This window comes from Eumetopias jubatus, unplaced genomic scaffold (assembly GCF_037043125.1).
Source record: "Eumetopias jubatus isolate StellerSeaLion01/CBP00866 unplaced genomic scaffold, mEumJub1_p1.0 scaffold_4, whole genome shotgun sequence".
NCBI classification, from domain to species: domain Eukaryota; kingdom Metazoa; phylum Chordata; class Mammalia; order Carnivora; family Otariidae; genus Eumetopias; species Eumetopias jubatus.
The window spans coordinates 10896855-10923557 of record NW_028274810.1 but is presented as its reverse complement, the minus strand read 5'-3'; the positions used below and the strand labels follow the sequence as shown (position 1 = coordinate 10923557).

At 40.5% G+C, this 26703-nt stretch overlaps 1 protein-coding gene across 2 annotated transcripts in view; it reads right to left on the bottom strand.

Annotated features, from left to right (window-relative positions):
• TRIM33 (tripartite motif containing 33) overlaps positions 1 to 26246 on the bottom strand; it is a 115760-nt gene extending 89514 nt beyond the window's left edge. For both annotated transcript variants that reach the window (XM_028101962.2, XM_028101963.2), the window contains exon 1: positions 25697 to 26246. In XM_028101962.2, the coding sequence (XP_027957763.1) occupies positions 25697 to 26222 (526 nt within the window). In that variant the 5' untranslated portion in view covers positions 26223 to 26246. The remainder of the gene's footprint in view (positions 1 to 25696) is intronic.
• Between the last annotated feature and the right edge of the window lie 457 nt (positions 26247 to 26703).

Here is a 26703-nt window from a genome sequence, read left to right as displayed (position 1 = left end):
ACAAAATTCAATTGTATTTTTATGCAATGAATAATGAATATGAAATAATAGATAATCCCAAAAAGTGAAGAAAACAATTTCACTGACAATAGCATTAGAAAAAAACAAAATAAAAACACTTAGAAATAAATTTTTTAAGTATCAAAATCTATATTCTAGAAACAGACTTAAGTTTTTATTTAAAGTAGGCTCCACACCCAACATGGCGCTCAAACTCACAACCCTGAGAGATCAAGAGTCTCAAGAATGCTCTACTGACTGAGCCAGCAGGGCGCCGCAACAGACTCATAATTATAGAGAACAAACTGATGGTTACCAGAGAAGAGGGGGGATGGGGGAATGGGTTAAATGGGTGAGAGGGATTAAGAATGCACTTGTCATGATGAGCACCAGGTGATGTGTGAAACTGCTGAATCACTACAATGTAACACTTATTAACTAAGTGAAATTAAAAACTTTTAAAAATAATTAAAAATAAGTAGAAGGAAAAAAACCCACAAAACATTTTTATTTAACCACAAAACATTTTGAAAGAAAGTAAAGATGACCTAAGTAAATGTAAAGACATCCTATCTTCATGGATTGGAAAACTTTAATATTGTTAAGATAGTTTTACTCCCCAAAACTGACCTACAAATTCAACACACCATCAAAATCCTGGCTGGCTTTTTTATAGAGATTGTCAAACTGATGTTAAAATTTATATGAAAACTCAAGGGACCTAAAATAGCTAAAACAATCTTTAAAAAGAACAAAGATGGGGAACTTATTACCAATTTCAAAACACTACAAAAAAAAAAAAAAACCTTGGGAGACTGGGTGGCTCAGTCACTTAAGCATCTGCCTTCAGCTCAGGTGGTGGTCCCAGGGTCCTAGGACTGGCCCTACATCAGGCTCCCTGCTCAGTGGGGAGCCTGCTTCTCCCTCTCCCCAATCCCCACTCATGCTCTCTCTTGCTGTCTCTCTCAAATAAATAAATAAAACCTTAAAAAAAAACTTTACTACAGAACTACAATAAACAATGCTATAAGCATAAGGATATATATATATATATATATATATACGCAGAAATCAATGGAATGGTTGAGAGTCCAGAAATAAAAACTCATTTTTATGGTCAACTCATTTTAGCACTTAGGATGCTAAGACAATTGAATGGGTAAGAAATAATCTTCAATAAATGGGACAATGGATATCTATGCGCAAAAAAAAAAAACCTGGATCCTTACTTCACACAAAAATTTTACATGCACAAATTAACTGCATCATGGCTCCAGACCTAAAAGCTCAAACTGTAAAGCTCTTAAAAGAAAACAAAAGAGTACATCTTCAAGACCCTGGGTTAGGCAATGGGTTTTTTTTAGATATAGCATCAAACACAAGAGCACTAAAGAAAAAGTATATTAGACTTCATCAAAATTTGGCTTCAACACAAAACCTTTGTGCTGCCAATACTATGAATGTAATTAATGCCAATGAGTTGTACACTTAATAATGTGTGAAACAGCAAAATATGTTAAATACTTTTTCAACAAAAGTTTAAAAAAACAGCAACATCCAATAGATAAATAAAATCTTTAAAATTAAAAAATAGCAACATATTCAAAAAGTTTGTGTGGCAAACAATACCACCTAAAAACTGAAAGACAGGGCGCCTGTGTGGCTCAGATAGTTAAGCGTCTGCCTTCGGCTCAGGTCATGCATGATCCCAGGGTCCTGGGATCAAGTCCCGCATCGGGCTCCCTGCTCCTTGGGAGCCTGCTTCTCCCTCTGCTTCTCTCTCTCTCTCCCTCTCTCTCCCCTTCTGTCTCTCATGAATAAATAAATAAAATCTTTAAAAAAAAAAAAAAACTGAGAGACAACCTACAAATAGAAGATAAATGCAGGGGCGCCTGGGTGGCTCAGTCATTAAGCGTCTACCTTCGGCTCAGGTCATGATCCCAGGGCCCTGGGATCAAGCCCTGCATCGGGCTCCATCCCAGGGTCCTGGGATCGAGCCCTACATTGGGCTCCCTGCTCCGCGGGAAGCCTGCTTCTCCCTTTCCCACTCCCCCTGCTTGTGTTCCCTCTCTCGCTGTGTCTGTCTCTGTCAAATAAATAAATAAAATCTTAAGAAAATAATAAAAATAAAAAAATAAAATCCTGTTAAAAAAAGATAAATGCAAATCAGAAATAAAGGTCTACTATCCAGAACATACAAAAACTTTTAATAATTTCAAATAATCCAAGTAAATAATAAGCAAAAGTCATTTCTTCAAACATTTCTTCAAAGATGGCATACAAATACAGAAGCGCGAGAAGATGTTCAACATCATCAGCCATCAGGAAAACGCGAGTCAAAACCACAATGAATATGACCTTCAACCCACCAGAATGGCTCTAATTTAAAAAGATGTAATAATGGTACAGCCATAGACCCCTGGGTGGCTCAGTCCAGTTAAGCATCTGCCTTCGGCTGAGGTCATGATCTCAAGGTCCTGGGATCCAGTCCCTCATTGGACTCCCAGCTTTCCCTCTCCTTCTGCCCCTCCCCCTGCTCATGCTCTCTCTCTCTCAAATAAATAAAATCTTTAAAAAATAATATATACCACATGATCCAATAACTCCACCACTAGGTATTTACTCAAAGAAAACAAAAACACTAATCTGGAAACGATATATATGGACCTCTACGTTTATTGCAGTATTTATAATAACTAAAACATAAAAGCAACCCAAATGTCCGCTGATAGACAAATGATAGATGCACACACACACACACACACACACACACACACACACACACAGGAATATTACCCATAAAAAAGGATAAGATCTTGCCATTTACGACAACATGAAAAGACCTAGAGGGCATTATGCTAAGTGAAATAAGTCAGAGAAAGACCAATACCATATGATTACACTTACTGTATAATCTAAAAAACAAACAGAAAAGCAGAACCAAACCTATAAATACAGAGAACAAAGTGATGGTTGCCAGAGGGGAGGAGGATGAGGGGGGTGGGCAAAATGGGTGAAGGGAAGCAAAAAATACAGGCCTCCCCGTTATGGAATGAGTAAGTCACAGGAATAAGTGATGTTATGGAATTAATAAATCATGGGACTAAAAGATACAACACAGGCAACAGTCAAAGAGTATTGTAATAGCACTGTATGGTGACAAATGATAGGTAGCTACACTTGCGAGCACAACATAACCTATCAACTTGTTGAATCACTAGGTTATACAACTGCAAACTAATGTAACATTGTATGTCAACTATACTCAAATTAAAAAATAAGTCACAATAACTGTTGGCAAGATTATGGAAAAATTGAAACCCTCATACACATTGCTGATGGGAATGTAAAATAGTACAGCCATGTTGGAAAGTTTGGCAGTTCCTCAAAAAATGAAATGTAGTTACTATATAACCCAGAAATTCCACTCCTAGAGATATATATATATATATATATATATATACATACACACACACAAATATATATATAAAAAGATAAAAACATATGTTCATGCAAAAACTTGTATAAAAAATGTTCATAGCAGCATTATTCATAAGAGTCAAAAAAGAGAAACAATTCAAACATCCATCAACTGAAGAATAGGTAAATAAAATGTGGTATAGACATAAAATGGAGTATTATTCAAGCCTAAAAAGAATGGACTGACACACTACAGCCATGTATGAACTTTGAAAACTTTGTCTAAATGAAAGAAGCCAGCCACAAAAGACCACATATTCATTCTATGATCCCATTTATATAAAATGTCCAGAATAGGCAAATCTGTAGCGACAGAAAGTAGATCAGTGGTTGTCTGGGGGATGGTACTGAGGGTAAATAGGGAATGACTACTAATGGGTACAGGGTTTCATAAGACCGTAATAAAAATGCTCTAAAATTAACTGTGGTTGTACAGCTCTGTGCATATACTAAAACAGCCGAACTGTATACTTCTAATGTGTGAATGATATGCTTTGTGAATTATATCTCAATAAAGCCCTTATATATTTTTCAAGAGTGGCTATATTAGTATCAGATCAAATCGATTTCAGAACAAAAAAACATAAAAAGAGAACAAAAAAACATAAAAAGAGAACAAAAAAACAAAATATCTCCGATACATTTTTAAATGAAAAAATTAAATGTTGCCATTTACACAAAATAATTATTTTTATTCATACATAGGATCAGGTCTCATTATTCACAGTAGTTATGTTCTGTGAAGTTGCTACAAAAAAATGAATTACTGATTACTGAATCATCACTAGGGGACATACAGGGTTAGAGTCCTGCAAGCCTCTGATCACAAGATTTTTATCAAACCAATTAATATATAAGCTTGTTTTACATGTATTTCTGTTTAAACACACTTTATATATTCTTGGTTCATTAACACTGAATTCAGTTAACAGCAGTATTACTCCAACCACAATATATAAAGCTTATATCTAAGACATATTTTCTCAATAAAGCACACATAGACTTCCTGAACTTAGGAATACTAAAGCATGTCAGTTTTATGCTTGGGAGTCATTTTAAACAGTGAAATCACCAACAAAAAGCACTAAGATCAGAAAAACAGCACAAAATAGACCACAAGAAGAATATTAGTTTCCAATATGAGAGCTGAAAGGCCAGATCATCACCTTATTTTACCTCAGCTGTGGTAAAATATATAATTTGCCATTTTAACCATTTTCATTTATCCAGTTCGGTAGCATTAATTACATTCACAATGTTGTGCAACCATCCCCACCAAAATGTTTTCCAAAGTGGCAGCACCATTTTACATTCACACCAGCAACGTACAAGGGTTCAAATTTCTCCAAATCCTTGCCAACACTTTCTGATTTATTACAGTCATTGTTGTAGATGTAAAGTGGTCATTTTGTGGTTTTGATTTACATCTCTAATGACTAATGATATTGAGCATCTTTTTATCTGCTTATTGGCCATGTGTATAGCTTCTCTGGAGAACTGTCTATTCGGATCTTTGGGTCACTACTGGAGTCTTTGTCTTTATTGTTAGGTTGTAAGCATTCTTTATACATTCTAGGTACTAGACTCTTTTCTGATATATAACCAACAAATACTTTCTCCTATTTATAGGTTGTTTCTTCACCTCTTGAAAATGTCCTCTGATGTACAAAAAAAAATTTTTTTTTAAGACTGTATTTATTTGAGAGAGAGAGAGAGAGAGCACAAGCAGGGGAAGCATCAGAGGGAAAGGGAGAAGCAGGCTCTCTGCTGAGCAGGGAGCCCGATGCGGTGGTCAAACCCAGAACCTTGGGATCATGACCTGAGCTGAAGGCCGCTTAACAACTGAGCCACCCAGGCACCCCTGATGTACAAAATTTTAATTCTGATGCAGTACAATTTCTCAATTATTTTTTTGTTGCTCATGCTTTTAGTAGCATATCTAAAAATCTGCCAAATCCAAAGTCATGAAGATTTACTCCTATGTTTTAAGAGTTTTATGGGTTGGGGCGCCTAGGTGGCTCAGTCGTTAGGCGTCTGCCTTCAGCTCAGGTCATGATCCCAGGGTCCTGGGATCAAGCCCCGCATCCGGCTTCCCTGCTCCTCAGATGGCCTGCTTCCCCCTCTCCCACTCCCCCTGCTTGTGTTCCCTCTCTCGCTGTGTCTGTCAATTAAATAAATAAAATCTTTTAAAAAAAAGTTTCATGGGTTTAACGTTTATATTTAGGTTTTTGATCCATTTGGAGTTAATTTTTTCTCTATAGTGTGAGGGAGGGGTTGAACTTCATTCTTTTGCATGTGGAAAACCCAGCGTCCCAACATCATTTGTTGAAAAAATTCCTTTCCTCCACTGAATGGATTCGGCAACCTTGTCAAAACTCATTTGGGGGGCGCCTGGGTGGCTCAGTTGGTTGGGCGACTGCCTTCGGCTCAGGTCATGATCCTGGACTCCCGGGATCGAGTCCCGCATCGGACTCCCTGCTCAGCAGGGAGTCTGCTTCTCCCTCTGACCCTCCCCCCTCTCATGTGCTCTCTCTCTCATTCTCTCTCAAATAAATAAATCAAATCTTTAAAAAAAAAAAAAAAAACTCATTTGGATGGGGCGCCTGGGTGGCTCAGTCGGTTAAGCATCTGCCTTCTGCTCAGGTCATGATCCCAGGGTCTTGGGATAGAGCCCTGTGTCAGGTTCCTTGTTCAGTGGGGAGCCTGCTTCTCCTCGCCCCTGCTTGTGCTCTCCCTCTCTCTCTCTCTGAAATAAATAAAATCTTTAAAAAAAAATCATTTGGATAGGGGTGCCTCAGTGGCTCAGTCAGTTAAGCATCTGCCTTCGGCTCAGGTCATGATCCCAGGGTCCAGGTATCGAGCCCCACATTGGGCTCGTCACTCTGCGGGGAGCCTGCTTCTCCCTCTCCCTCTGCCTGCAGATCCCCCTACTTGTGTGCTTGTTTGCTCACTCACTCTCTGTCAAATAAATAAAAATCTTTAAGAAAAAAAAAATCATTTGGATAGGGGCACCTGGGTGGCTCAGTCAGTTAAGCACCTACCTTAGGCTCAGATCATGATCCCAGGGTCCTGGGATAGAGCCCCGCATCAGGCTCCCTGCTCAGCGGGGAACCTACTTCTCCCTCTCTGCTGCTCCCCTCTGCTTGTACTCTCTTGCTTTCTCTCTCTGTCAAAAAACTACATAAAATCTTTTTTAAAAAATCATTTGGATATACTGGAAGAAAAAATGAACTATTAACACATGTTATATGTTGGAGGAGATAGGAACTGAATGAGGACAAAGAGTGGGAGGGAGACCTTTCCTTAGTTTAATTTTGTATACTTTAACTTGTGAGCCATGTGAAAGAACTACTTATTCAAAAACCAAATTAAATTCCGGTTTTAAAAATACAATTATTTGAAAAAAAAAATTACTTGGCAAGCCACAGAACAGGACGTATATCTGACAAAGGACTCATGCTTAGAATATATAAAGAATTCTACAAAAGCACTGGGGAAAACGTAGATAACCCACAGGACAAAAACACAGGTACAATTTGAACAGGCACATCATAATAAAAGATATCCAAAAGCCAATAAACATACAAAAATATGTTCAATTTTACTGATCATCAGGGAAATGCAAATTAAACTACAATGTTACACCACTACACACCCATAAGAATGGCTGAAAGGTCAAAGACAGATAATACCAGGTATTATTAGTAAGGGTATATAGCAACAAAAATCTCAAACACTGTTGGAAGAAGTGTAAATTGATACAATCGCTTCAGAAAACTGTTTGGCAGTATCTAGTAATATCTAGTAACGCTGAACTTATGTGCAACCTATGACTCAGCATGTCCACTCTAATATACATAACCAAGAGAAAAGTGTCCATATATTCAAGAGATATGTTAAAGGGGTCCCTGGGTGACTCAGTCGGTTAAGTGTCAGACTCTTGGTTTCGGCTCAGGTCATGATCTCAGAGTTGTGGGATTGAGCACCGCCCCGGGCTCAGCAGAGTCAGCTAAGATTCTTTCCCTCACCCTCTCCCTCAGCTCCTCCCCACCCTTGTGCACACACACTCTCTCTCAAATAAATGAAATCTTTAAAAAAAATTTTTTTAAAGAGAGATATTAAAGGAGAGCTTCATGAACACATTCCTAATAGTTAAAAACTAGGGGCGCCTGGGTGGCTCAGTCAGTTAAGCGTCTGCTCAGGTCATGATCCCGAGGTCCTGGGATAGAACTCCACATCAGGCTCCCTGCTCAGCAGGGAGTCCGGTTCTCCCTCTGCCCCCACCCTCACTGTTCATGCTCTCTCTCTCAAATAATTAAAATCTTTAAAAAATAGTAAAAAACTAAAAAAAAGTTAAAAAAATAGTAAAAGACTGTAACATATTGTATCAACTATACTTCAATTTAAAAGAAACTAAACAACTCAAATGTCCATCAACATTTGAATAGGCAAGTAAATTTTAGTATATTCATACAACCAATGCTGTGAATTTTTAATACCTGCCACAAGCAACACAATCTCATAATGTTGAGAAAGCACATTCAGTCACAAACTGGTACATACTGCTTAGTTCCACTTAAAGTTTATAAATAGGCAAAATTAATCTGGGGTTATAAGGTAGGATCAGGGGCATTCAGCTGGCTCAGTCAGTAGAGCATGTGACTCTTGATCTCAGTGTTGTGAGTTCAAGCCCCACGGTGGATGTGGTGATTACCAAAATCTTAAAAAAAAAAAAATAGGAATGCAAGATCATTAAGTAGTGACTGGAAGGGGACAGAGGGTTTATAAAGTGCTACCAATGTACTGTTTCTCATTCTGGCTGCTGGATTTATACAAGTGTGCTTACTCTATGTGCATTCATTCACTGAACTATATCCTTCAGAGTTTTATACTTTATGTGTATTTCTTTTTTTTTCAATAGAATATTTACTTTAAAAATTACATATACTGTTAAAAATTATATAAGCCTCCCATCACAGAACTACTCTGCATAAGTAAATCTGTTTACTATCTTGACTATGCTCTGTACTAAAAACACAAAATCTTCATTTTCTTTGACATCAAACTGACTTTATCCCAAGCTCCTACAAGGATAAGCAATCTAAGCATATTGCACCAAGTTTCACACCACATTAAATGACCCACTGGAATCAACAGTACATCTAACCTGCATCAATTGTGCAAATGTAACAAAAATAAACATCACACACTGTTCAAAATCTGGCAATAGGCCGGTGAAGAGCTCATATGTAACATGCTACTATGACACATCAGTTGAGATCCAGTCACCGAACTCCATCTTGAACATGTAAAACCTTGAGTGTTTTGGGAGGTGGGAAAAATAGGTAGGTAAATTTCATAAGTATATTATAATCTAGTTTGGTACAGAATTAGTAAAATTCTGAAGGTACCTATGTCATAGCTTTGGTGAACTTGCTAATCACCATTTATCCAGCACTTCAATCAACTTACCAAATCTGACTACACAATTCAGAATTTGAAAATTCTCTTGCATTTGTCTCTTGTCTAACTAGATAGTAAAAACAATGCTGATCATTCTAATGATGTTTAATTCATATTAAAATATTACAATATAGCTTACTGATAATACTCTAAAGGCAAACTTTATGTAAGTACTTAAACTTAAGCTTTCAAAATTATGAAGTCAAACTAATTATAAATTAATTATATCCAACTCAAAAGTGACTAATCAAATTCTAAGTTAGGACAAAAGTAGAAGACTGACAGCCTATCTGGTATTATTTGGCCAGGATAAATTTGTTTTAAATTCAAATTTTACTGTTTATAGGCTGGCATGCTTTGGTACTCCATGTCTTACACTAGTTATCTGCCTGGCCCCCAAAGTCATCTATCTGAGGCTGTGCTATTATCTACATATGGGAGAGCCACATTTATGTATGATCTTACATCTCTGCCTCAGTAGCCTCATTTGTTTAAAACAAAAAAATTGAGAATATTACCTGAAGATTTTTATAAGCAAATAAGGTAACATGAAGAAGTTTGTTTTTTTTTTAAGATTTTATTTATTTGAGAGAGGGGGAGAGCGCGCGCACACAAGCAAGGGGAGGAGCAGAGGGAGAGGGACAAGCAGACTCCACACAGACCTGGAAGCCCAATGTGGGGCTCGATCTCACAACCCTGAGATCATGACCTGAGCGGAGATCATGACCTGAGACAAAATCAAGAGTCAGACGCTCAACCAACTGAGCCACCGAAGCACCCTAACAAAAAGTTTTAACTTGAAGATGACATTATTTTATAGATAAGGCACATGAAGTCTAGTCAGGTTCAAATAAACTTATTCACATGTAATTCTCTCCTGCCATCAAGGTTCATTTCATATATCTGTTTTATATACCTCACAATACAAAGTGATGCTTAACCAAAAATAGAATTTCATATTTGAAGAGGACAGCTAAAATGCTCTCTCCTAATCATTATAGTCAACTCTTCAGACTTACTTCAGGCTCATAAGCATACTAATACAGTGAAATGACTCTAAATTCCCTACCCTCATGTCTGCTCTATTCCCGGTGGAAACCTGGTGGAGATCCTCTGAGTGACATTAGTTTTTTGCGTAAGTATTTATGTGAAGATTAGTTTTTAAGTCATTCCTCCATGACTAGAAAAATAATCTGCATATATTTGGATATTAGCATTCTATCAATAAACTCAAATGGGATAAAGGTCAGACTGGTCTAAAATTCTTAATTCTAGCAGTTATTTGTGATGTTAGAAGAAGAAACCTGGAAATTCTCATTCTTCCAAATCTACTGTGGACAACAGGTCAAGCTGTACATACCACACTCCTTCAAACCCAACCCATAACTAACGACTAATACATCCCAAATTCAAATGTGGGACGTGAAATCAAAAGGCATAGTAAATATGTTCCGTTTTGCAGGCAAAGAGACAATATCAGGGATACTATGTAGATACTTATGTAGCAAAAGAAAATAAATTTCCACAATTTTTATTCACAAAATTCAAAATATAATAAAAATAAGGGGATTTAATAAACTTAGCACTATTTAGTAAACAGTAAAGAAATCTGAGTAAAGTTTTTTGTAATACAGGTCTAAAGAATAAACAAAATTCTTTTTGGAAGTTAGCATTTTACTTAACTGGGAGGATTTAATTAACCTGCTGTAAGTAAAGGGATTTCCTTGCCTGGCTAACCAATAAACACTCACAAACCTACCTTGGTTTCATTGTTTTATTTTTTTTTTTAAGATTTTATTTATTTGTCAGAGAGAGAGAGCACGTGCGCGAGCACAAGGAGGGGGAGCGGCAGAGGGAGAAAGAGAAGCAGGCTCCCCGCGAAGCAAGGAGCCCGACATGGGGCTCGATCCCAGAACCCTGAGATTATGACCTGAGCAGAAGGCAGATGCTTAACTGACTGAGCCACCCAGGTGCCCCTCATTTTTTTTTTATTTTTAAGAAATTCTGCCATGATAAGATATTCCATTTTAAATTTTCTGATTTCCCCATCCATTGCTTTCCTGTGAGTTGGGAAAATGTCATGACAAGTACTTAGTCTGCTTCTGTCCACATACGTACTCTTTTAGTTGAACTACGGTAGAAATGTATAATAAACACTTTGCCATCTAATTGGAAACGAAATAACCAACACTCTACTGTCTCTTCAAAGTATGACATTTGAAATCCTCTTTTCTCGTTTGAAAAGACAGGTAAGCACTAGTAATTAAAATGGGGTTTTTTTGGAAATGCCGTGCAAGAGCCACACATATGCCTAACAAGTTGTAACTGCATCACTGCAATTTGTAGTGCACCACACAGAAGCACAAAGCAATGAGTCCACATAGTCTTTGTCACAACTAGTCATTTCCCACTGTAGCATGAAAGCAGTCAGAAAATACATGAACAGACATAGCTGTGTTCCAAATATTTCATTTATAAACACAAACTCGAACTTCATATACCTTTCACATGTCACAAAATATTCTTCTGATTTTTTGTAACCATTTAAAAATATAAAAATCATTCTTAGTTCATCAGTCATATAAAAACAGGCAGCAGGCTAGATTTGGCCCATTGGCCATAGTTTGCCAACCCTTGGTCTAAAGTGCCCTTGGTCTAAGTCCAACAATTAACAAGCACAAAACCCTCAATCAGAATTATAGTGCCTCACTCAAGCAGAAAGAGAACCAAGGATCATCCACTGTGTGAAGAAGCCTCCAAGACGAAACATGAGAGACTATGGACTCTGAAAAACAAACTGAGGGTTCTAGAGGGGAGGGGGGGTGAGGGGATGGGTTAACCTGGTGATGGGTATTAAAGAGGGCACGTTCTGCATGGAGCACTGGGTGTTATATGCAAACAATGAATCATGGAACACTACATCAAAAACTAATGATGTGTTGTATGGTGATTAACAATAATAAAAAAACAGATCTGAAGAAGCCTCCAAGACAAAAAGATCAAGATATCAAGGAACACTTAGAAAATCAAGTCAAGGAGGTCTTTCAGAACATCAGTTGAAGGAAACAAAGAGAAGGAAAACCTAAGAAAAAAGACATGAGAGAATGTGACTCCTCAAAGGCTAACACCCAAAGAGTAACAGTTCCAGAAAGAGTAGAGGGAGAGGAAAAGGAGGGAATCTTATAAAAAAAACATTTAAAGTTTAAAATTTTGTTACTATAAAGATTACAAGACTAATAGAAAAAGCACAGTAAATTTTTAAAAAAGAATGAAAGGGGGGGAAAAATCAACAGAGGCACAATACTATATTTAAGAACAAGGAGAGGGGCGCCTGGGTGGCTCAGTCAGTTAAGTGTCTGCCTTCGGCTCAAGTCATCATCCCAGGATCCTGGGATCGAGCCCTGCATTGGGCTCCCTGCTCTACAGAGAGTCTACTTCTCCCTCTGCCTTCGCCCCCAGCTTGTGCTCTCTGTCTCTCTCTCAAATGATTAAAATCTTAAAAAAAATAAAAATTTTTTTAAAAGAACAAGGATAAAGATATTAAAAGGTTCCAGAAGGGTACCATTGGTGGAGCATGTAACTCTTGATCTAGGGGTCATGAGTTCAAGCCCCATATTGGGTATAGAGATTACTCAAAAATTTTAAAAAAAATTTTTTTTGGGGGGGGTTTATATCTTAAGAAGTTCCAGGAAGAGGTAAATAAAACAAACAAAACCCAACTGGGGTCATACAAAGAAGCAAAATCAGACCAGTATCAGCAACACTGATTTCGTTAAGACGCTGGAAAAGAGGTATCTTCAAAGTTCTGCGCAAAAAACATGCTTTAACCTAAAATTCCATATCTAGTCAAGCTACCATTTAAGTAGAATACAATAAAAAGAACATTGGGGCGCCTGGGTGGCTCAGTTAGTTAAGCATCTGCCTTCAGCTCAGGTCTCGATCCCAGAGTCCTGGGACTGAGTCCTGCATCAGGCTCCCTGCTCAGCGGAAGTCTGCTTCTCCCTCTCCCTCTGCCTGCTGCTCCCCCTGCTTGTGCCCGCCCTTTCTCCCTGTCAAATAAATATATAAAATCCTTAAAAAAAAGAGAGAGAACATCAAAAATGCAAAGGTCACGGGGGCACGTGGGTGGCTCCGTCAGCTGGGTGTCCAACTCTTGGTTTTGACCATGATCTCAGGGTCTTGAGATCCAGCCCTGCATTGGGCTACATGCTCAGCAGGGAGTCTATTTGAGATTCTTTCTCCCTCTCCTTCTGCCCCTCCCCTTACTCTCTCTCTCTCTGTCTCAAATAGATAATTCTTAAAAAAAAAAAAAAAAAAAATGCAAAGGCTCAGAGCACCTGGATGGCTCAGCTGGTGGAGGGTGCAACTCTTGATCTTGGGGTTGTGGGTTCAAGACTTACGTTGGGTGTAGAGATTACTTAAAAATAAAATCTCTTAAAAAAAAAAGCAAAGGCTCAAAAATTTTATTCTCAACTACTCTTTAGGATGAAAAAAATGGAATAAACGAAGAATGGGGAAAACATGAGAGGCTAGGGCATGCGTAAAGTAATTAGAACCAAGACACATCTTCATAAAGTAGGCTTGAGGATTATACCCTTAGTTGGAAAGGTGCATAAGCAAATAATAGTAAAATATTTTAAAAAATAAATCTTGGAGCGCCTTGGTGGCTCAGTTGGTTGGGCATCTGCCTTCAGCTCACATCATGATCCCAGGGTCCTGGGATCGAGCCCCGTGTCGGGCCCCCTGCTCAGCGAGGAGTCTGCTTCTCCCTCTGCCCCTGCTCATGTGTGCTCCCCTTCTCAATCACTCTCACTCAAATAAATAAAATCTTTAAAAAATAAAATAAATCTGACCAATAACCTAGGAAAAAAACTGTCACTGCCTGGGTTCAAAGGAAGGAAAATTTTCTCCTGAAAATTTCCAAATACAGGTAAGCCTATAAAGTAAAGTACACTCTAAATCAACATCTGGCAGTTCTAAGAAATGCCAAACTAAAAATTAACTTGTGATTTTTGCACTGGTGGCACCTCACAGAAGCAAAGGCAAAATACTCTTTGGAGGCTGGTTCCCACAAACCAGGTCTGGCAAGTTTCATAAATAAAGGCCTGGTAAACGTGCTCACGATCCCAAACTATAGAACACCGGTAGACACCACCTACTATAATCAAGAGTAGGAAGAAGCAAGTAGTAGTAAAATAAGACCTCAAGAACTTCACATAATGGAATTATCAAATATAAATATGAAATCAGAATACTTTTGGTATTCTAAAATAAAAAGTAAAATGAAAAAACTACAAAGCAAACACAGTTAAATGTATTTTAAGGGAAACTATTTACAGTAAAAGATAAAGTATACAGGAATAACTCAGAGAAGATGTGAAAAATCTCTCCAGGAAAAAAAAAAAAACCTATATAATATTCAAAAACACAGAAGATTACAGCCAGTGGAAAGGCATTCAATGTTTATGAATAGACAGACACCATATTATAAAGATAGCATTTTCTCCCTAATTAACCTATACAGATGATCCCTGACTTACAATGGTTCGACTTACTATTTTCCAACTTTCCAGCGGTGTGAAAGTGATGTATTCAGGAAAAACCATACTTTGAATTTGGGAATTTTGATCTTTTCCCAGGCAGATGATATGCAGTACCTATTCTCACGATGCTGGGAGCAGCAGCGAGCCAGAGCTCCCCATTAGCCACATGATTATGAAGGTAAACAACCAATACATTTAAAATCATTGTATATCCGGGGCATCTGGGTGGTTTATTTGGTTAAGCGTCTGCCTTTGGCTCAGGTCATGATCCCAGGGTCCTGGGACTGAGCCCCGCGTCAGGCTCCCTACTCCGCGGGGAACCTGCTTTATCCTCTCCCTCTGCCTGCCGCTCTCCCTGCTTGTGCTAATAAATAAATAAAATCTTTAAAAAAATATCATTCTAGGGGTGCCTGGGTGGCTCAGTCGTTAAGCATCTGCCTTCAGTTCAGGTCATGATCCCAGAGTCCTGGGATTGAGCTCCGCATCGGGCTGCCAGGTCGGCGGGAAAGCCTGCTTCTCCCTCTCTACTCCCCCTACTGTGTTTCCTCTCTCACTGTGTCTGTCAAATTAATAAATAAAATCTTAAAAAAAAAAATCATTCTATATCCATATAACCATTCTGATTTTTCATTTTCAGCACAGCATTCAATAAATTACATGATCTATTCAACACTGTATTATAAATTAGGTTTTGTGTTAGATGATTTTGCCCACCTAAAGACTAACGTAAGTGTTCTGAGCACATTTAAGGTAGGCTAGGCTAAGCTGTAATATACAGTAAGTTAGGTGTATTAATGTATTTTCAACTTAGGATGTTTTCAACTTACAATGGGTTTATCAGGATGTAATCCCATCACAGATCAAGAAAGATATGTATATTCAAAGGAATTCCAACCAAAATGTTGACAAATTTTTTAAAAAGATTTTATTTATTTATTTGTCAGAGAGAGAGAGAGAGAGCGAGCACAAGCAGGGGGAAGGGCAGGCAGAGGGAAGAGCAGGCTCCCCACTGAGCAAGGAGCCTGACGCAGGGCTCTATCCCAGAACCCAGATCACGACCTGGGCCGAAATCAGATGCTTAACCAACTGAGCCACCCAGGTGTCCCAAAAATGCTAACAAATTTTTTAAATGAACTTTTACATGATTCTAAATGTGCAAGGCACGCCTGGGTGGCTCAGTCAGTTAAGCATCCCGCTCTTGGATTCGGTTCAGGTCATGATCTTGGGGTCACTACATCCAGCCCTATGTCAGGCTCTCCGCTCAGCAGTCTGCTTCAGATTCTTACTCCCTCTCCCTCCTCCTCTACCCCTCCCTGCTTGCTCTGTGTGTCTCTCTCTCTAAAACTAAGTAATTTTTTAAAAATGTGTAAGAGCAAAAAGTCAACATGAGTGAAGATCATCTTGAAGATGAACAAGGTGTATGTGGAAGAGAATGAAATTACCTAAATGAATAACAAAGTTTATTGCTTATTATAAAGCTATATATAGTAAAAGGGAAAAAATAGAGGGAAAAAAGTCAAGTGTGTTAGTTATCTATTGCTGCATAACAAATTACCCTCAAACTTAGTGGCTTAAAACAATACATTATCTCAAGTTTTCTTTGAGTCAGGAATTTGGGAGTGACTTGGCAAATAGTTCTGGCTCAGTGCCTCTAAAAAGGCTGCAGTAATATGTGAGCCAAAACTGCAGTCATCTGAAAACCTGACCATGCTAGAGAATCCACCTCCAAAGTGGCTCATTTACATGACTAGCAAGTCGGTGCTGGATGTTGGCAGAAGGCCCCAGTTCCTCTCTACTTGGGCCTCTTTACAGGATTACTACAGTGGCAATTGTTTTCATCTAGAAGGAAAAAGTTGTGCACCTTTAATAACCTAGCTTCAGAAGTCACTATTTAATTCTCCTATATTCTCTTGGTTACCCAGACCAGTTCCAAGTCACTGTAGTGGAGACTCTAGAAGAGTGGGAATACCAGGAGAAAGGAACACTGGGGCCCTCTTGGAGGCTGGCTACCACACCAAGCCATAGTAGGCTTAGAATAAATCTTCAACTTACATAACCAACAAAGGATCAGTATGCAGAACTTACCAAAATCCTTGTAAATCAAAAATTTTTTAAAATGTGAGCAAGTTAAAGAACACCAAAATAGAAGGCATACAAATAATTCACAAAAGCAGCAACATAAATTGCATATAAGCAGCATTCAAAAAGTATTATTTATTAGCACCACATAATTCCTGCTATTTACCTATCACTAAGGTACAGGCTTTAAATATTTTTCTAAAAATGATACATTTAATGTTCATTCAATCCATGGGTTTTTTTTTCCCTCACTTCCCTTTGGGACCAATATCCATTCTAGAAGCTGGCTAGGGACAGAGTTTCAGTTTGTGGCCACAAAAGAGACATAGGTTAATGTATTGAACACTATGAGCCCAAACTCTGAACCTGGCCTCGGGAAAGTAAAGCAATAGATCTCAGTCAACCAGTCATAAATATGAAAAAATAAAATAAAATCAGCAGACTTACAGTGAGCTATTTAAAAAACGTCAACTCCAGTTACTCAGTATAAACATATGAATTTGCCACCTTCCACTATTCTATGATCTGACATTCTTCCCAGCAACTACATTATCATTTTCTTATTGTCTTTTTTTGGTCTCAGGATCCGTCTTACACTATTAAATTACTGAGGACCTCATAGAGCTTTTGTTTAGATGGGTTTCATCCATCAAGATGTACAATATTAGAAATAAAAATTCGTAATTTTAAAATGTTAATATTGTAACAGTTGATAATAATTCACTTTCTTTTATTAAAAATAAATGGTCTAGGGGCGCCTGGGTGGCTCAGTCAGTTAAGCGACTGACTCTTGATTTCAGTTCAGGTCATGATCTCAGGGTCATGGGATCGAGCCCCAAGCTGGGCTCCACTCTCACCAAGGATACTCTCCCTCAGCCCCTCCCCCTGCTCACGTGCTTTCTCTCTCCCTCTTTCAAAAATAAAAATCTTAAAAAAAAGAAATGGTCTATTAGTTCATTTAAAAATAAAACCACAGCATGTTTAAACATTTTTATGAGAAATAACTATATTTTCCAAAACAAAAAGGTTTTAAGGGTGGCACTGCTTTTACATTTTTAAATCTCTTTAATGTCCAGTTTAATTAATATATTCAGATCCCTGAATGTATGCTTTTGCATTTAATCTGTTGTGACAGACTGTTTTGTTGAAGAATACAAAGAGAACAGCTATGTATTTTAAAAAAGGGAAGACTATTTTAATGGTCCTTCAAACAACAGTGTGGACATTCTTTTTTTTTTTTTAAGATTTTATTTATTTATTTGACAGAGAGAGATAGAACAGGAACACAAGCAGGGGGAGAGCGAGAGGGAGAAGCAGGCTTCCCGCGGAGCAGGGAGCCCAACACAGGGCTCAATCCCAGGACCCCGGGATCATGACCTGAGCCGAAGGCAGACGCTTAACAACTGAGCCACCCAGGGGCCCCAACAGTGTGGATATTCTTTGATTATAATACAAAAATATAAAGAGTTGGGGCCCCTGGCTGGCTCAGTTGGCAAAGCATGTGATTCTTTTTTTCAATTTTATTTATTTGACAGAGAGAGCACATGCAGGGGGAGCAGCAGGCAGAAGGACAGGGAGCAGCAGGCCCCCCACGGAGCAGGGAGCCCAATATGGGGCTTGATCCCAGGACCCTGAGATCATGACCTGAGCCGAAGATAGACGCTTAACCAACTGAGCCACCAAGGCACCGAGAGCATGCGATTCTTAATCTGTGTCATGAGTGTGAGCTCATGCTGGGCATGTAGACTTAAAATTTTAAAAATGTGTGTATATATATATGTACGTATATAAATATATGTATATATGTGTATGTAAAATATCTATACGTATATACAAAGTGGAAAGAGATATGTATATATATAACTTATTTCTTTTCTTTTTTGAAAGAGAGAGAGAGAGAGAGTGTGCATGCACGAGCAGAAAGGTGGGGAAGGGCAGAGGGAAAGAGAGAATCTTAAGCAGGCTCCACACACAGCTTGGAGCCAGACATGGGGCTCAATCTCACAACTCTGAGATAATGACCTGAACCAAAATCAAGAGCTGGAAGCTTAAGATGCTTAACTGACTGAGCCACCCAGGCACCCGTGAAGTGTATTTATTTCTTAAATGTCAGCAGAAATGTGGAATTTCAAACCATATTAACTTTACTCCCTTACATTAAAATCTACTGGTCTGTTTTACATTTTGAATCCCTTTGTTATGCATGATTTTGTAACATAATGCATTGCATTGGTCAACTGGTCATTTGGAAAATATTGGTTCACTGTGTTGACATTTCATTGCACACTATCAAAAAAAATTTGATGGTGCCTGGGTGGCTCAGTCGGTTAAGCATCTGCCTTCAGCTCAGGTCATGATCCCAGGGTCCGATCCCAGGTGCTCAGCAGGGAGCCTGCTTCTTCCTCTCCCTCTGCCTGCTGCTCCCCCTGCTTGTGCTCTCTTCCTCTCTCTCTGTGTCAAATAAATAAAATCTTTAAAAAATTGTTTCTGATACTTTGATACACCTACCAATCTCATCAGAAAAGCCTTTAAATACTGAAAAGCTGGGGCACCTGGGTGGCTCAGTCGTTAAGCGTCTGCCTTCGGCCCAGGTCATGATCCCAGTGTCCTGGGATCAAGCCCCGCATCGGGCTCCCTGCTCCGTGGGAAGCCTGCTTCTCCCTCTCCCACTCCCCCTGCTTGTGTTCCCTCTCTCGCTGTATCTCTTTCTGTGAAATAAAATCTTTAAAAAAAAAAATACTGAGAAGCTATCAAACTCAGGGTTGCACATACAAGCTTTTTCCAAAATTCTAATTTTCATTTAAAAGCTCAATTTTTATCATTGGCAACATATGTCAGTTATTTTCCTTGAATTGACAGGCTCAATTCATTCATTTTTGAGAAAATGGCTACCAAACACACATGTCTGAAAATCATAGTTTGTCAATCACTGTTTCAAGTAAAAGTTATTTTCTACGAAAATAAAGAAGCTAATTCAGCTTGGAATTCAAACAACTGCACAAGGACTTTCCTTCTTATACTTCAGTCTGCAGCAGAAGCATTTTATGCACATTTCCCATTTCATCACACAGAATTATTAAAAATCAAGCTTTAATAAAATAATGTCCTAATGCTTCATCAAAGACAAAATGAAACTAGCATGTTTTTCGTTGTTGTGTCTGTTTTTACTCTAAGTGTATGGAGGTAAAGATACAATGATGATTACTATGGTTTGGAGGCACTATCTTAATCCCTGCTAGGGTGCCAGCAGTTTTACACATCACTGCTTTTGCATCACTAATACAGACATCAAAACAGTGAATACGGCAAATAATGAATAAGTATTATTGTGAAAACAGTTTTGGGGCACCCGGGTGGCTCAGTGTTGTTGGGTGTCATGATCCCAGGGTTCTGGGATCGAGCCCCGCACTGGGCTCCCTGCTCAGCAGGAAGCCTGCTTCTCCCTCTCCCACTCCCCCTGCTTGTGTTCCCTCTCTCACTGTGTCTCTGTCAAAATAAAATCTTTAAAAAAAAAAGAAATAAAAACCAGTTAGATTCTTCTAAAATTTTTGATGTACAGATAGCAGACCTCGTAAAGAGGTCTTACAACATTAGTTTACAAGTTTTCACGCTATAAATTTTTAAGTAGCTGGAGAGACTGGAATGCAAATGACTTTGTCAGGTGTGCTATACAACACTAGATGTCAGAAAAGCCTAGAAAAACACCAACAATTTATCTTACTTCCTCTTCTTTCTGCTTACTGAATAGAGGCAGTCATAAAGACAATGGGGGACAACTGGAAGACAACAGAAATAATAGTTTTGGGGGTCTTATCACGTGTTAGGCACTCTATGAAGCACTTTACCATGTATTTACTCATTGAATCCCCACAAGAACATTATGAAGTAGGTGTCATTATTATTCTCAATTTACAGATGTTAAGTAACTTATTCAGAGACATTCAAGTGGTTAAATGGTGGAGCTCAAAAATGAATTCAGGTACTCTGAGTCTTGAATTGTGTGCACTTAACCAACCACAGAGCACTTAACCAACCACAAAAGTATTTCAGTTTTCTTTGACACATCTTTAAGGACTGCTTGCTGATGACTATATTATCATTCAAAAACTCAAGCTTGTTTATGTAAATAGGTCATTAGAGAAAGTAGGGCCTAAAAAATCCCAAATAGATAAGCCAAAGAACTAGCAAACTGCCGTATAGTATATATATATATACTCTTGGGGCAAGAATTTCTGACTTGGGGCGCCTGGGTGGCTCAGATGGTTAAGCGTCTGCCTTCGGCTCAGGTCATGATCCCAGGGTCCTGGGATCGAGCCCCGCATCGGGCTCCCTGCTTGGTGGGGAGTGTGCTTCTCCCTCTCCCTCTACTGTTCCCCCTGCTTGTGCTCACGCTGTCAAATAAATAAATAAAATCTTAAAAAAAAAAAAAAGAATTTCTGAGGGCTTAAACAGAAGGCTCCCCAGAGTGGCTCACCATGCTCAGTGATAAAACACAGAACTACCGTGAGAAGGTGCTCTTCACACTACACACAGAGGTATCCCCTCCCACTTACCCCATTTAAGGTTGCCATTCAGGCTCTTCACAATAAGCTGAAGATTCAGAAATAGAATAAGTTTTCCATGTTGATTCTTCCATCATTTCCCACAAATAATAAAATTATATAGATATAAAAAGTTGGCATAAAAAACAATACAATCATAGAATTTAATAGGATAGGAACTCAAATTGTTCATACTGCAGAAGACCTGAAAAGGCTGCTGAGTGCTTTACCCAAGGTTACACAATTAAGAGCAGAACACAATCCAAGTTACTCTCAATCCAGTTCATGCATATCACCATGCTGTCTTGATGTGCCCTACTATACAGAAGTCTCATCCCCTTCAAGAGTCATTTGAGAATTTGTTCAGATGCATCAACACAAATCTGTATATTGATACATTACAGATCTATACACACCCTCTACTGACAGCTATTTGAACTCAACCTGAAATAGAATTTTTTTAAAAATCACAAAGCATTAAAAGCTTACTGTTGAGATTCAACAAATAGTAACTAATTTATCTATTTTGATTTTCCAAATACTTCAACAGTAAATAGATCAGCCTTTCTTGTCCAAATATCTAAATCCGTGTTTCTCAAAGTATAGTAGGTACCAGAATTAGAGTCACATGAGGTACTTGTTAAAAATGAGATTCCTAGGGGTGCCTGGGTGGCTCAGTCTGTTAAGCATCTGACTCTAAGCATCAGCTCAGGTCATGATCTCAGGGTCATGAGATGGAGCCCTGCACTGGGCATCCAACTCCGCATGGAGTCTACTTGAGGTTCTCTCTCCCTCTGCCCCTCCCCCTGCTCTCATGGGCACGCTCTAAAATAAATGAATAAATTTTTTTTTAAAGATTTTATTTATTTATTCATGAGAGACGGGGCGGGGGGGGAGAGAGAGAGAGAGAAGCAGAGGGAGAAGCAGGCTCCCAAGGAGCAGGGAGCCCGATGTGGGACTCGATCCCAGGACCTCGGGATCATGACCTGAGCCGAAGGCAGATGCTTAACCATCTGAGCCACCCAGGCGCCCAAATGAATAAATTTTTTTAAAAATGAGATTCCTAGTATCATCCCCAAATCAACTGAGGTTCTGAAACTCCCAAAATGGCATTTTAAAAAGTTCTTCAGGTGATTCTTATTCATTCAAAAGATATTTATTGAACATTCACTCTACAATATTCTAGTAGGAAACAAATAAACGAGTAAACAAAAAAAATTTTAGATTTTAGCTATGTCGTGAAGAAAAAAGGTAGTAAGAGAGTGACCTCGAGGACTACTTTAAAAAGAACAGTGAGGCACGGGGTTTTTTAGGGTGATGAAAATACTCTGTATGGTATTATAATGATGGATACATGTCATTATACATTTGTCCAAACCCATAGAATGTACAAACACTAAGAGTGAGCACTAATGTCAACTATGGACTTTGGCTGATTATGATAGGTCAATGTAGGTCCTACAACTGTGACAAATGGACTACTCTGGTGGGAGATATTCATAATGTGGGAGGCTAGACATGTGTGGGGGCTGGGGATAAATGGGAAATCCCTATTTCTTCCTCTTAATTTTGCTGTAAGCCTAAAACTACTCTAAAAATAAAGCCTGAATTTTTTTTTTTTAAAGGGGAGACAGAGAATGCCTTTCTGAGGAGGCAACATCTGAAATGAGGAATCCTTCACTAAAGAAAAGTGGTACTTAAACTTAGTGTGCATCAAAATCACCTGGATGACTTGTTAAAACAGATGGCTGGTCAGAAGGTCTGGAGTGGGGCCCAAGAATTTGCATTCCTAACAAGATCACAGATGATGCTGGTGCTGCTGGTCCAGAAACTACACTTGGAGAACCACTGATCTAGAAGGAACAGCTAAAAAGTGTGAATAACTTTGGTGTGTTAGAGGAACAGAAAAAAGGCCAGTTAGAAGGAAGGGTAATGCATCTGTCATTGTTTCAAAACCACTTAAACATGTTGACTTAAGTTACCAGTTATGGCTCCCAAGACCAGAGAAGGAACCAGTGTTCCATAATACTTATATTTGCAAAGCATTTCAGTTTATAAAAGTATTTTCATTTGACTTAGTGAGATGTAAATAAAGGACTATTAGGTACATTTTATTTTTTTATATTATTAGCTACATTTTAGAGATAAACTGAGGAGCAGAAACATTATAAACCTCCTTTAGAGAAAACAGTTAAGTGGCAGAACTGTCCCTTGACCCCAAACCCAGTGTTCCTCTAGAATAGCATGCTTGCTTTCTTAAAGAGCAAAGCAAAGGACACATACAGGAGCTAATACTAACAAATTATTTTCTAGACTCCCTGTCTAAAAATATGGTGACTTCCAGACTTAATTTGTTTTAGTGACTGGCTGGAAAGCAACATTACCTTAAAACGACAATATTTAGTCCAATCTACTTACTGCTCCTAGTGCAAAAACAAAGGATGGAAAATGAAGAGGGAATTCACAGACTATTACTCTCTCTCTCCTGCATAAATATCAGAGAGCCAATTTCATAACCTCAAGTCCCTCAGCCACATCAGTCAAACACAATTTTCATGTCGTGTTCTCTCTAAATCTTTCACCTAATCCAGGTTCCCACAAGAACACTGAATCCCACACATCTTGCCATACTCATGAGGCCATGAGCAGTTAGTTATACACCCATTTTCCACCCTCTATACACCCATTATCACTTCGTATCTTCAACATCAATCAAATCCTTATTCTTAACATAACACTCTTACCTGTATGTCTCAATAATACTTCAAACCCAAAACATCCATAACTGAAATTATATCCTCCTTCCACCACACACACACACCTGCTTCTGTTCCTGAATTCTTTTATTTGCATTAATAGCACTGCCACCCACCAAACAAGAAACCTGGAACTCAGCCTAGACACATCTGTCTCCCCAACACCAATCTTGACACCCCCCATCCACACTCCCATGGCTACTTAGAATTAGTTACTACTACGAATTAAGTAGCTGCCATTTCATTAATAATTACCATGTACTAGTCACTTTACACACTTCATTCTATCAATAACCCCATGAGGTAGCTAATTCTCATTTCACAATTGAAAAAAACTACGGCTAAGAAAAATTAACCTGTCCAAATCACAAGTGGGACATGACAAAGTAGACATCCAAACTCAAATGTGTCTCACAAAGTCCATAACCTTCCCCAATGCCAAAATGCTTCCTTCTTTAATACCTCTTATCATTTATTAATTCCAAATGCTCATTTCTCTATATTACTGTCAAGATTCCCTGCCTCCCCTTACCCTTCAATATGCCCCCAAGTGATCTTTTTGGATCACAAATGTGATCCTTTTATCCTCTTGATAAAAAAGCCCTTCAGGGACTCCTTTTAGTCTACCCTGTACAAGATATACTTTACAGGCTTAATCCCAAACCCTTTAGTACAGATCAGTCATCCCTTACCCGCAGTTCCAATTTCAAGAGCTTTGAAATTTTAAAGTTTTTCACAAATTTACAACAAAACCCACCCTGAATTGTGATAAGTTATTTATGTCTAGCCCATTAGTGGGATATTTGTACGTTCCATGGCAGAAACATTAATGTATTTTATAATGACTAGTAAACCTTTAGATCCAGGGATGTGTAAAGTACCCTGTGCCCTGAAAACTCCCCAATCCAGTGAGCAACTCACCCTTCAAGAAACCTTCTCAAGGGTTTCCTTTTCAGTGAAGTTCCCCTGACCTTCTCTTGATTTGTCACAACCACTGTACCAAGTACCCACCGCCACTGCCGCACGTTGGATATGTTTCACCTATATGACTATGAATGAGCTCTTCACTCAGTGTTTTATTCAATCCTAGCACACTGTCTGGAACACTAGGGGCTCGTTAATGTGCAATGAAATCCAGCTGTCTCTGAATCCCAATTCCCTTCGAAGTTCATTTCTCCTTCACCCCTGAACCTTAGAATATTTCCCTAAACATGCAGGCCCTTCAAAGCTATTTTCGCGTCCAGTTCCTCCTTCCCAATCTCATCCTAAAATTACTTTCCACCAGACAGCTTCTCTCAGCCCCAAACGCTCCAATACCCTTTATCTTCCTCTTTTTAGTCCCTAGTCCTTCTTTCCCCTAGCCTCGAACAGGTCAAGTCCTTCCCTCCAAAGCAATTCGTCCTCACAGCCCTTACCGCTTACCTACTCCCTCCTCAACACCTCTCCCGCTTACAGGCCTTTTCCCCCCACAACACTCCTCCAAAGCGGTTTCCCAGACCCTCTCTCCTCTCTCTGTCCGAGTCCACCAGCTCCTGAACCTGCGCTCGGCCGGAGTCCACGCCTTCCCGGCCCGTATCCGCACACCCTAAACCTCCCTTGCAGCCGGTGTCCCCTCCCCCAGCCTCTCGCCGCCGGCACCCTTCCCTTCACCCTCCCCTATCTCCGGCGGTCCACCTTCTCTGGAAACTGTCCCGAGGCCGTGTCTTTCACCTCTCAGACCCCTCAGAATCGCGCCGGTCCGAGCAGCCCTGGGCCCGAGCACCTCCATCCCCAGATCCTCCTCGGCCCCGCAAATCTCCTTCAGCCCAGACCTCGGGCAGGGCCTCCCGCTCACCTTGCTGGATGTCGCCGTTGCTGCCCCCCGGGATGGGCACGCTGAGCTGGCGCTCCGGTTCGGGCAGGCAGCGCAGGCAGAAGGAGTGAAGGCAGGGCAGCAGCTTGGGCTCCGCCTCACGCCGGCTCTGCAAGCTCTGCTGACACACGGCGCAGGTGTCCAGGAGCGAGGCTGGCGGTCCAGGAGGCGGCCCCGCCGACGGACCCGGAGCGGGAGCCGAGGCTGGAGCTGGGGCCGGAGTCGATACCGCCCCCCCGGGAACTCCGGGGCCCACTGAGGCCGCAGGGGCTGAGGCAGCCGGGGCCGAGCCGGAGGAGGCCGCGGACACCCCCCCGTCGTCGGGCCCGGCCGCGCCGCTCTCCGCGCCCGCCCTGCCGCCTTCCTCCTCCTCCTCCTCTACCAGCACCGCGGCGAGAGGCGGCTCCGCCTCCTGCGCCGCGGGCCCGGCGGCCCCGGCAGTTACCGGCGCGCTACCGCTGCCCCCGCCGCCGCTCTCAGCCTCGCCGCCGCCTTTGTTTTCCGCCATGTTTTCCTCTTTGAACCCGCCGGACCGCCCCGCGCCGCCCGCCGCCCGCGCCGCCGCCGCCGCCGCCGCCGCCCCCAGCCCCAGCCGCAGCCGCAGCGAGAGCGGCAGCCGAGAGCGAGCAGGCAAGCGAACGAACGAGAGCGCGCGCGCACGCGGCGCCCCCGCCCTCGCGTCGCGCGGCTGAAGGGGGGCGGGCGCGGGGCGCGCACGTACGCACGGACGTCCCCCGGAGGGAGGCGGGAACTTGGGGCGCGGGCGGGGACTCGTTCTCGCCCCCCCACCCCCGCGCCCCGAACTTCGGCACAGCAGCGCTGCGTCCACGCCGCAGCCGCTCGGCTCGCTGGGAGCGTTTGAAGCCAGTGGCCGTTGACGCCGAGCCGCCTTTGGCCGGCAGTGGTTATGAGCTCCGACACGGCGGTGGTGCGGGAAGAAAAGCGGGAAAGCATAGAAGGCCGGGACCGGTCCCTTCCGAGCCAGCGTC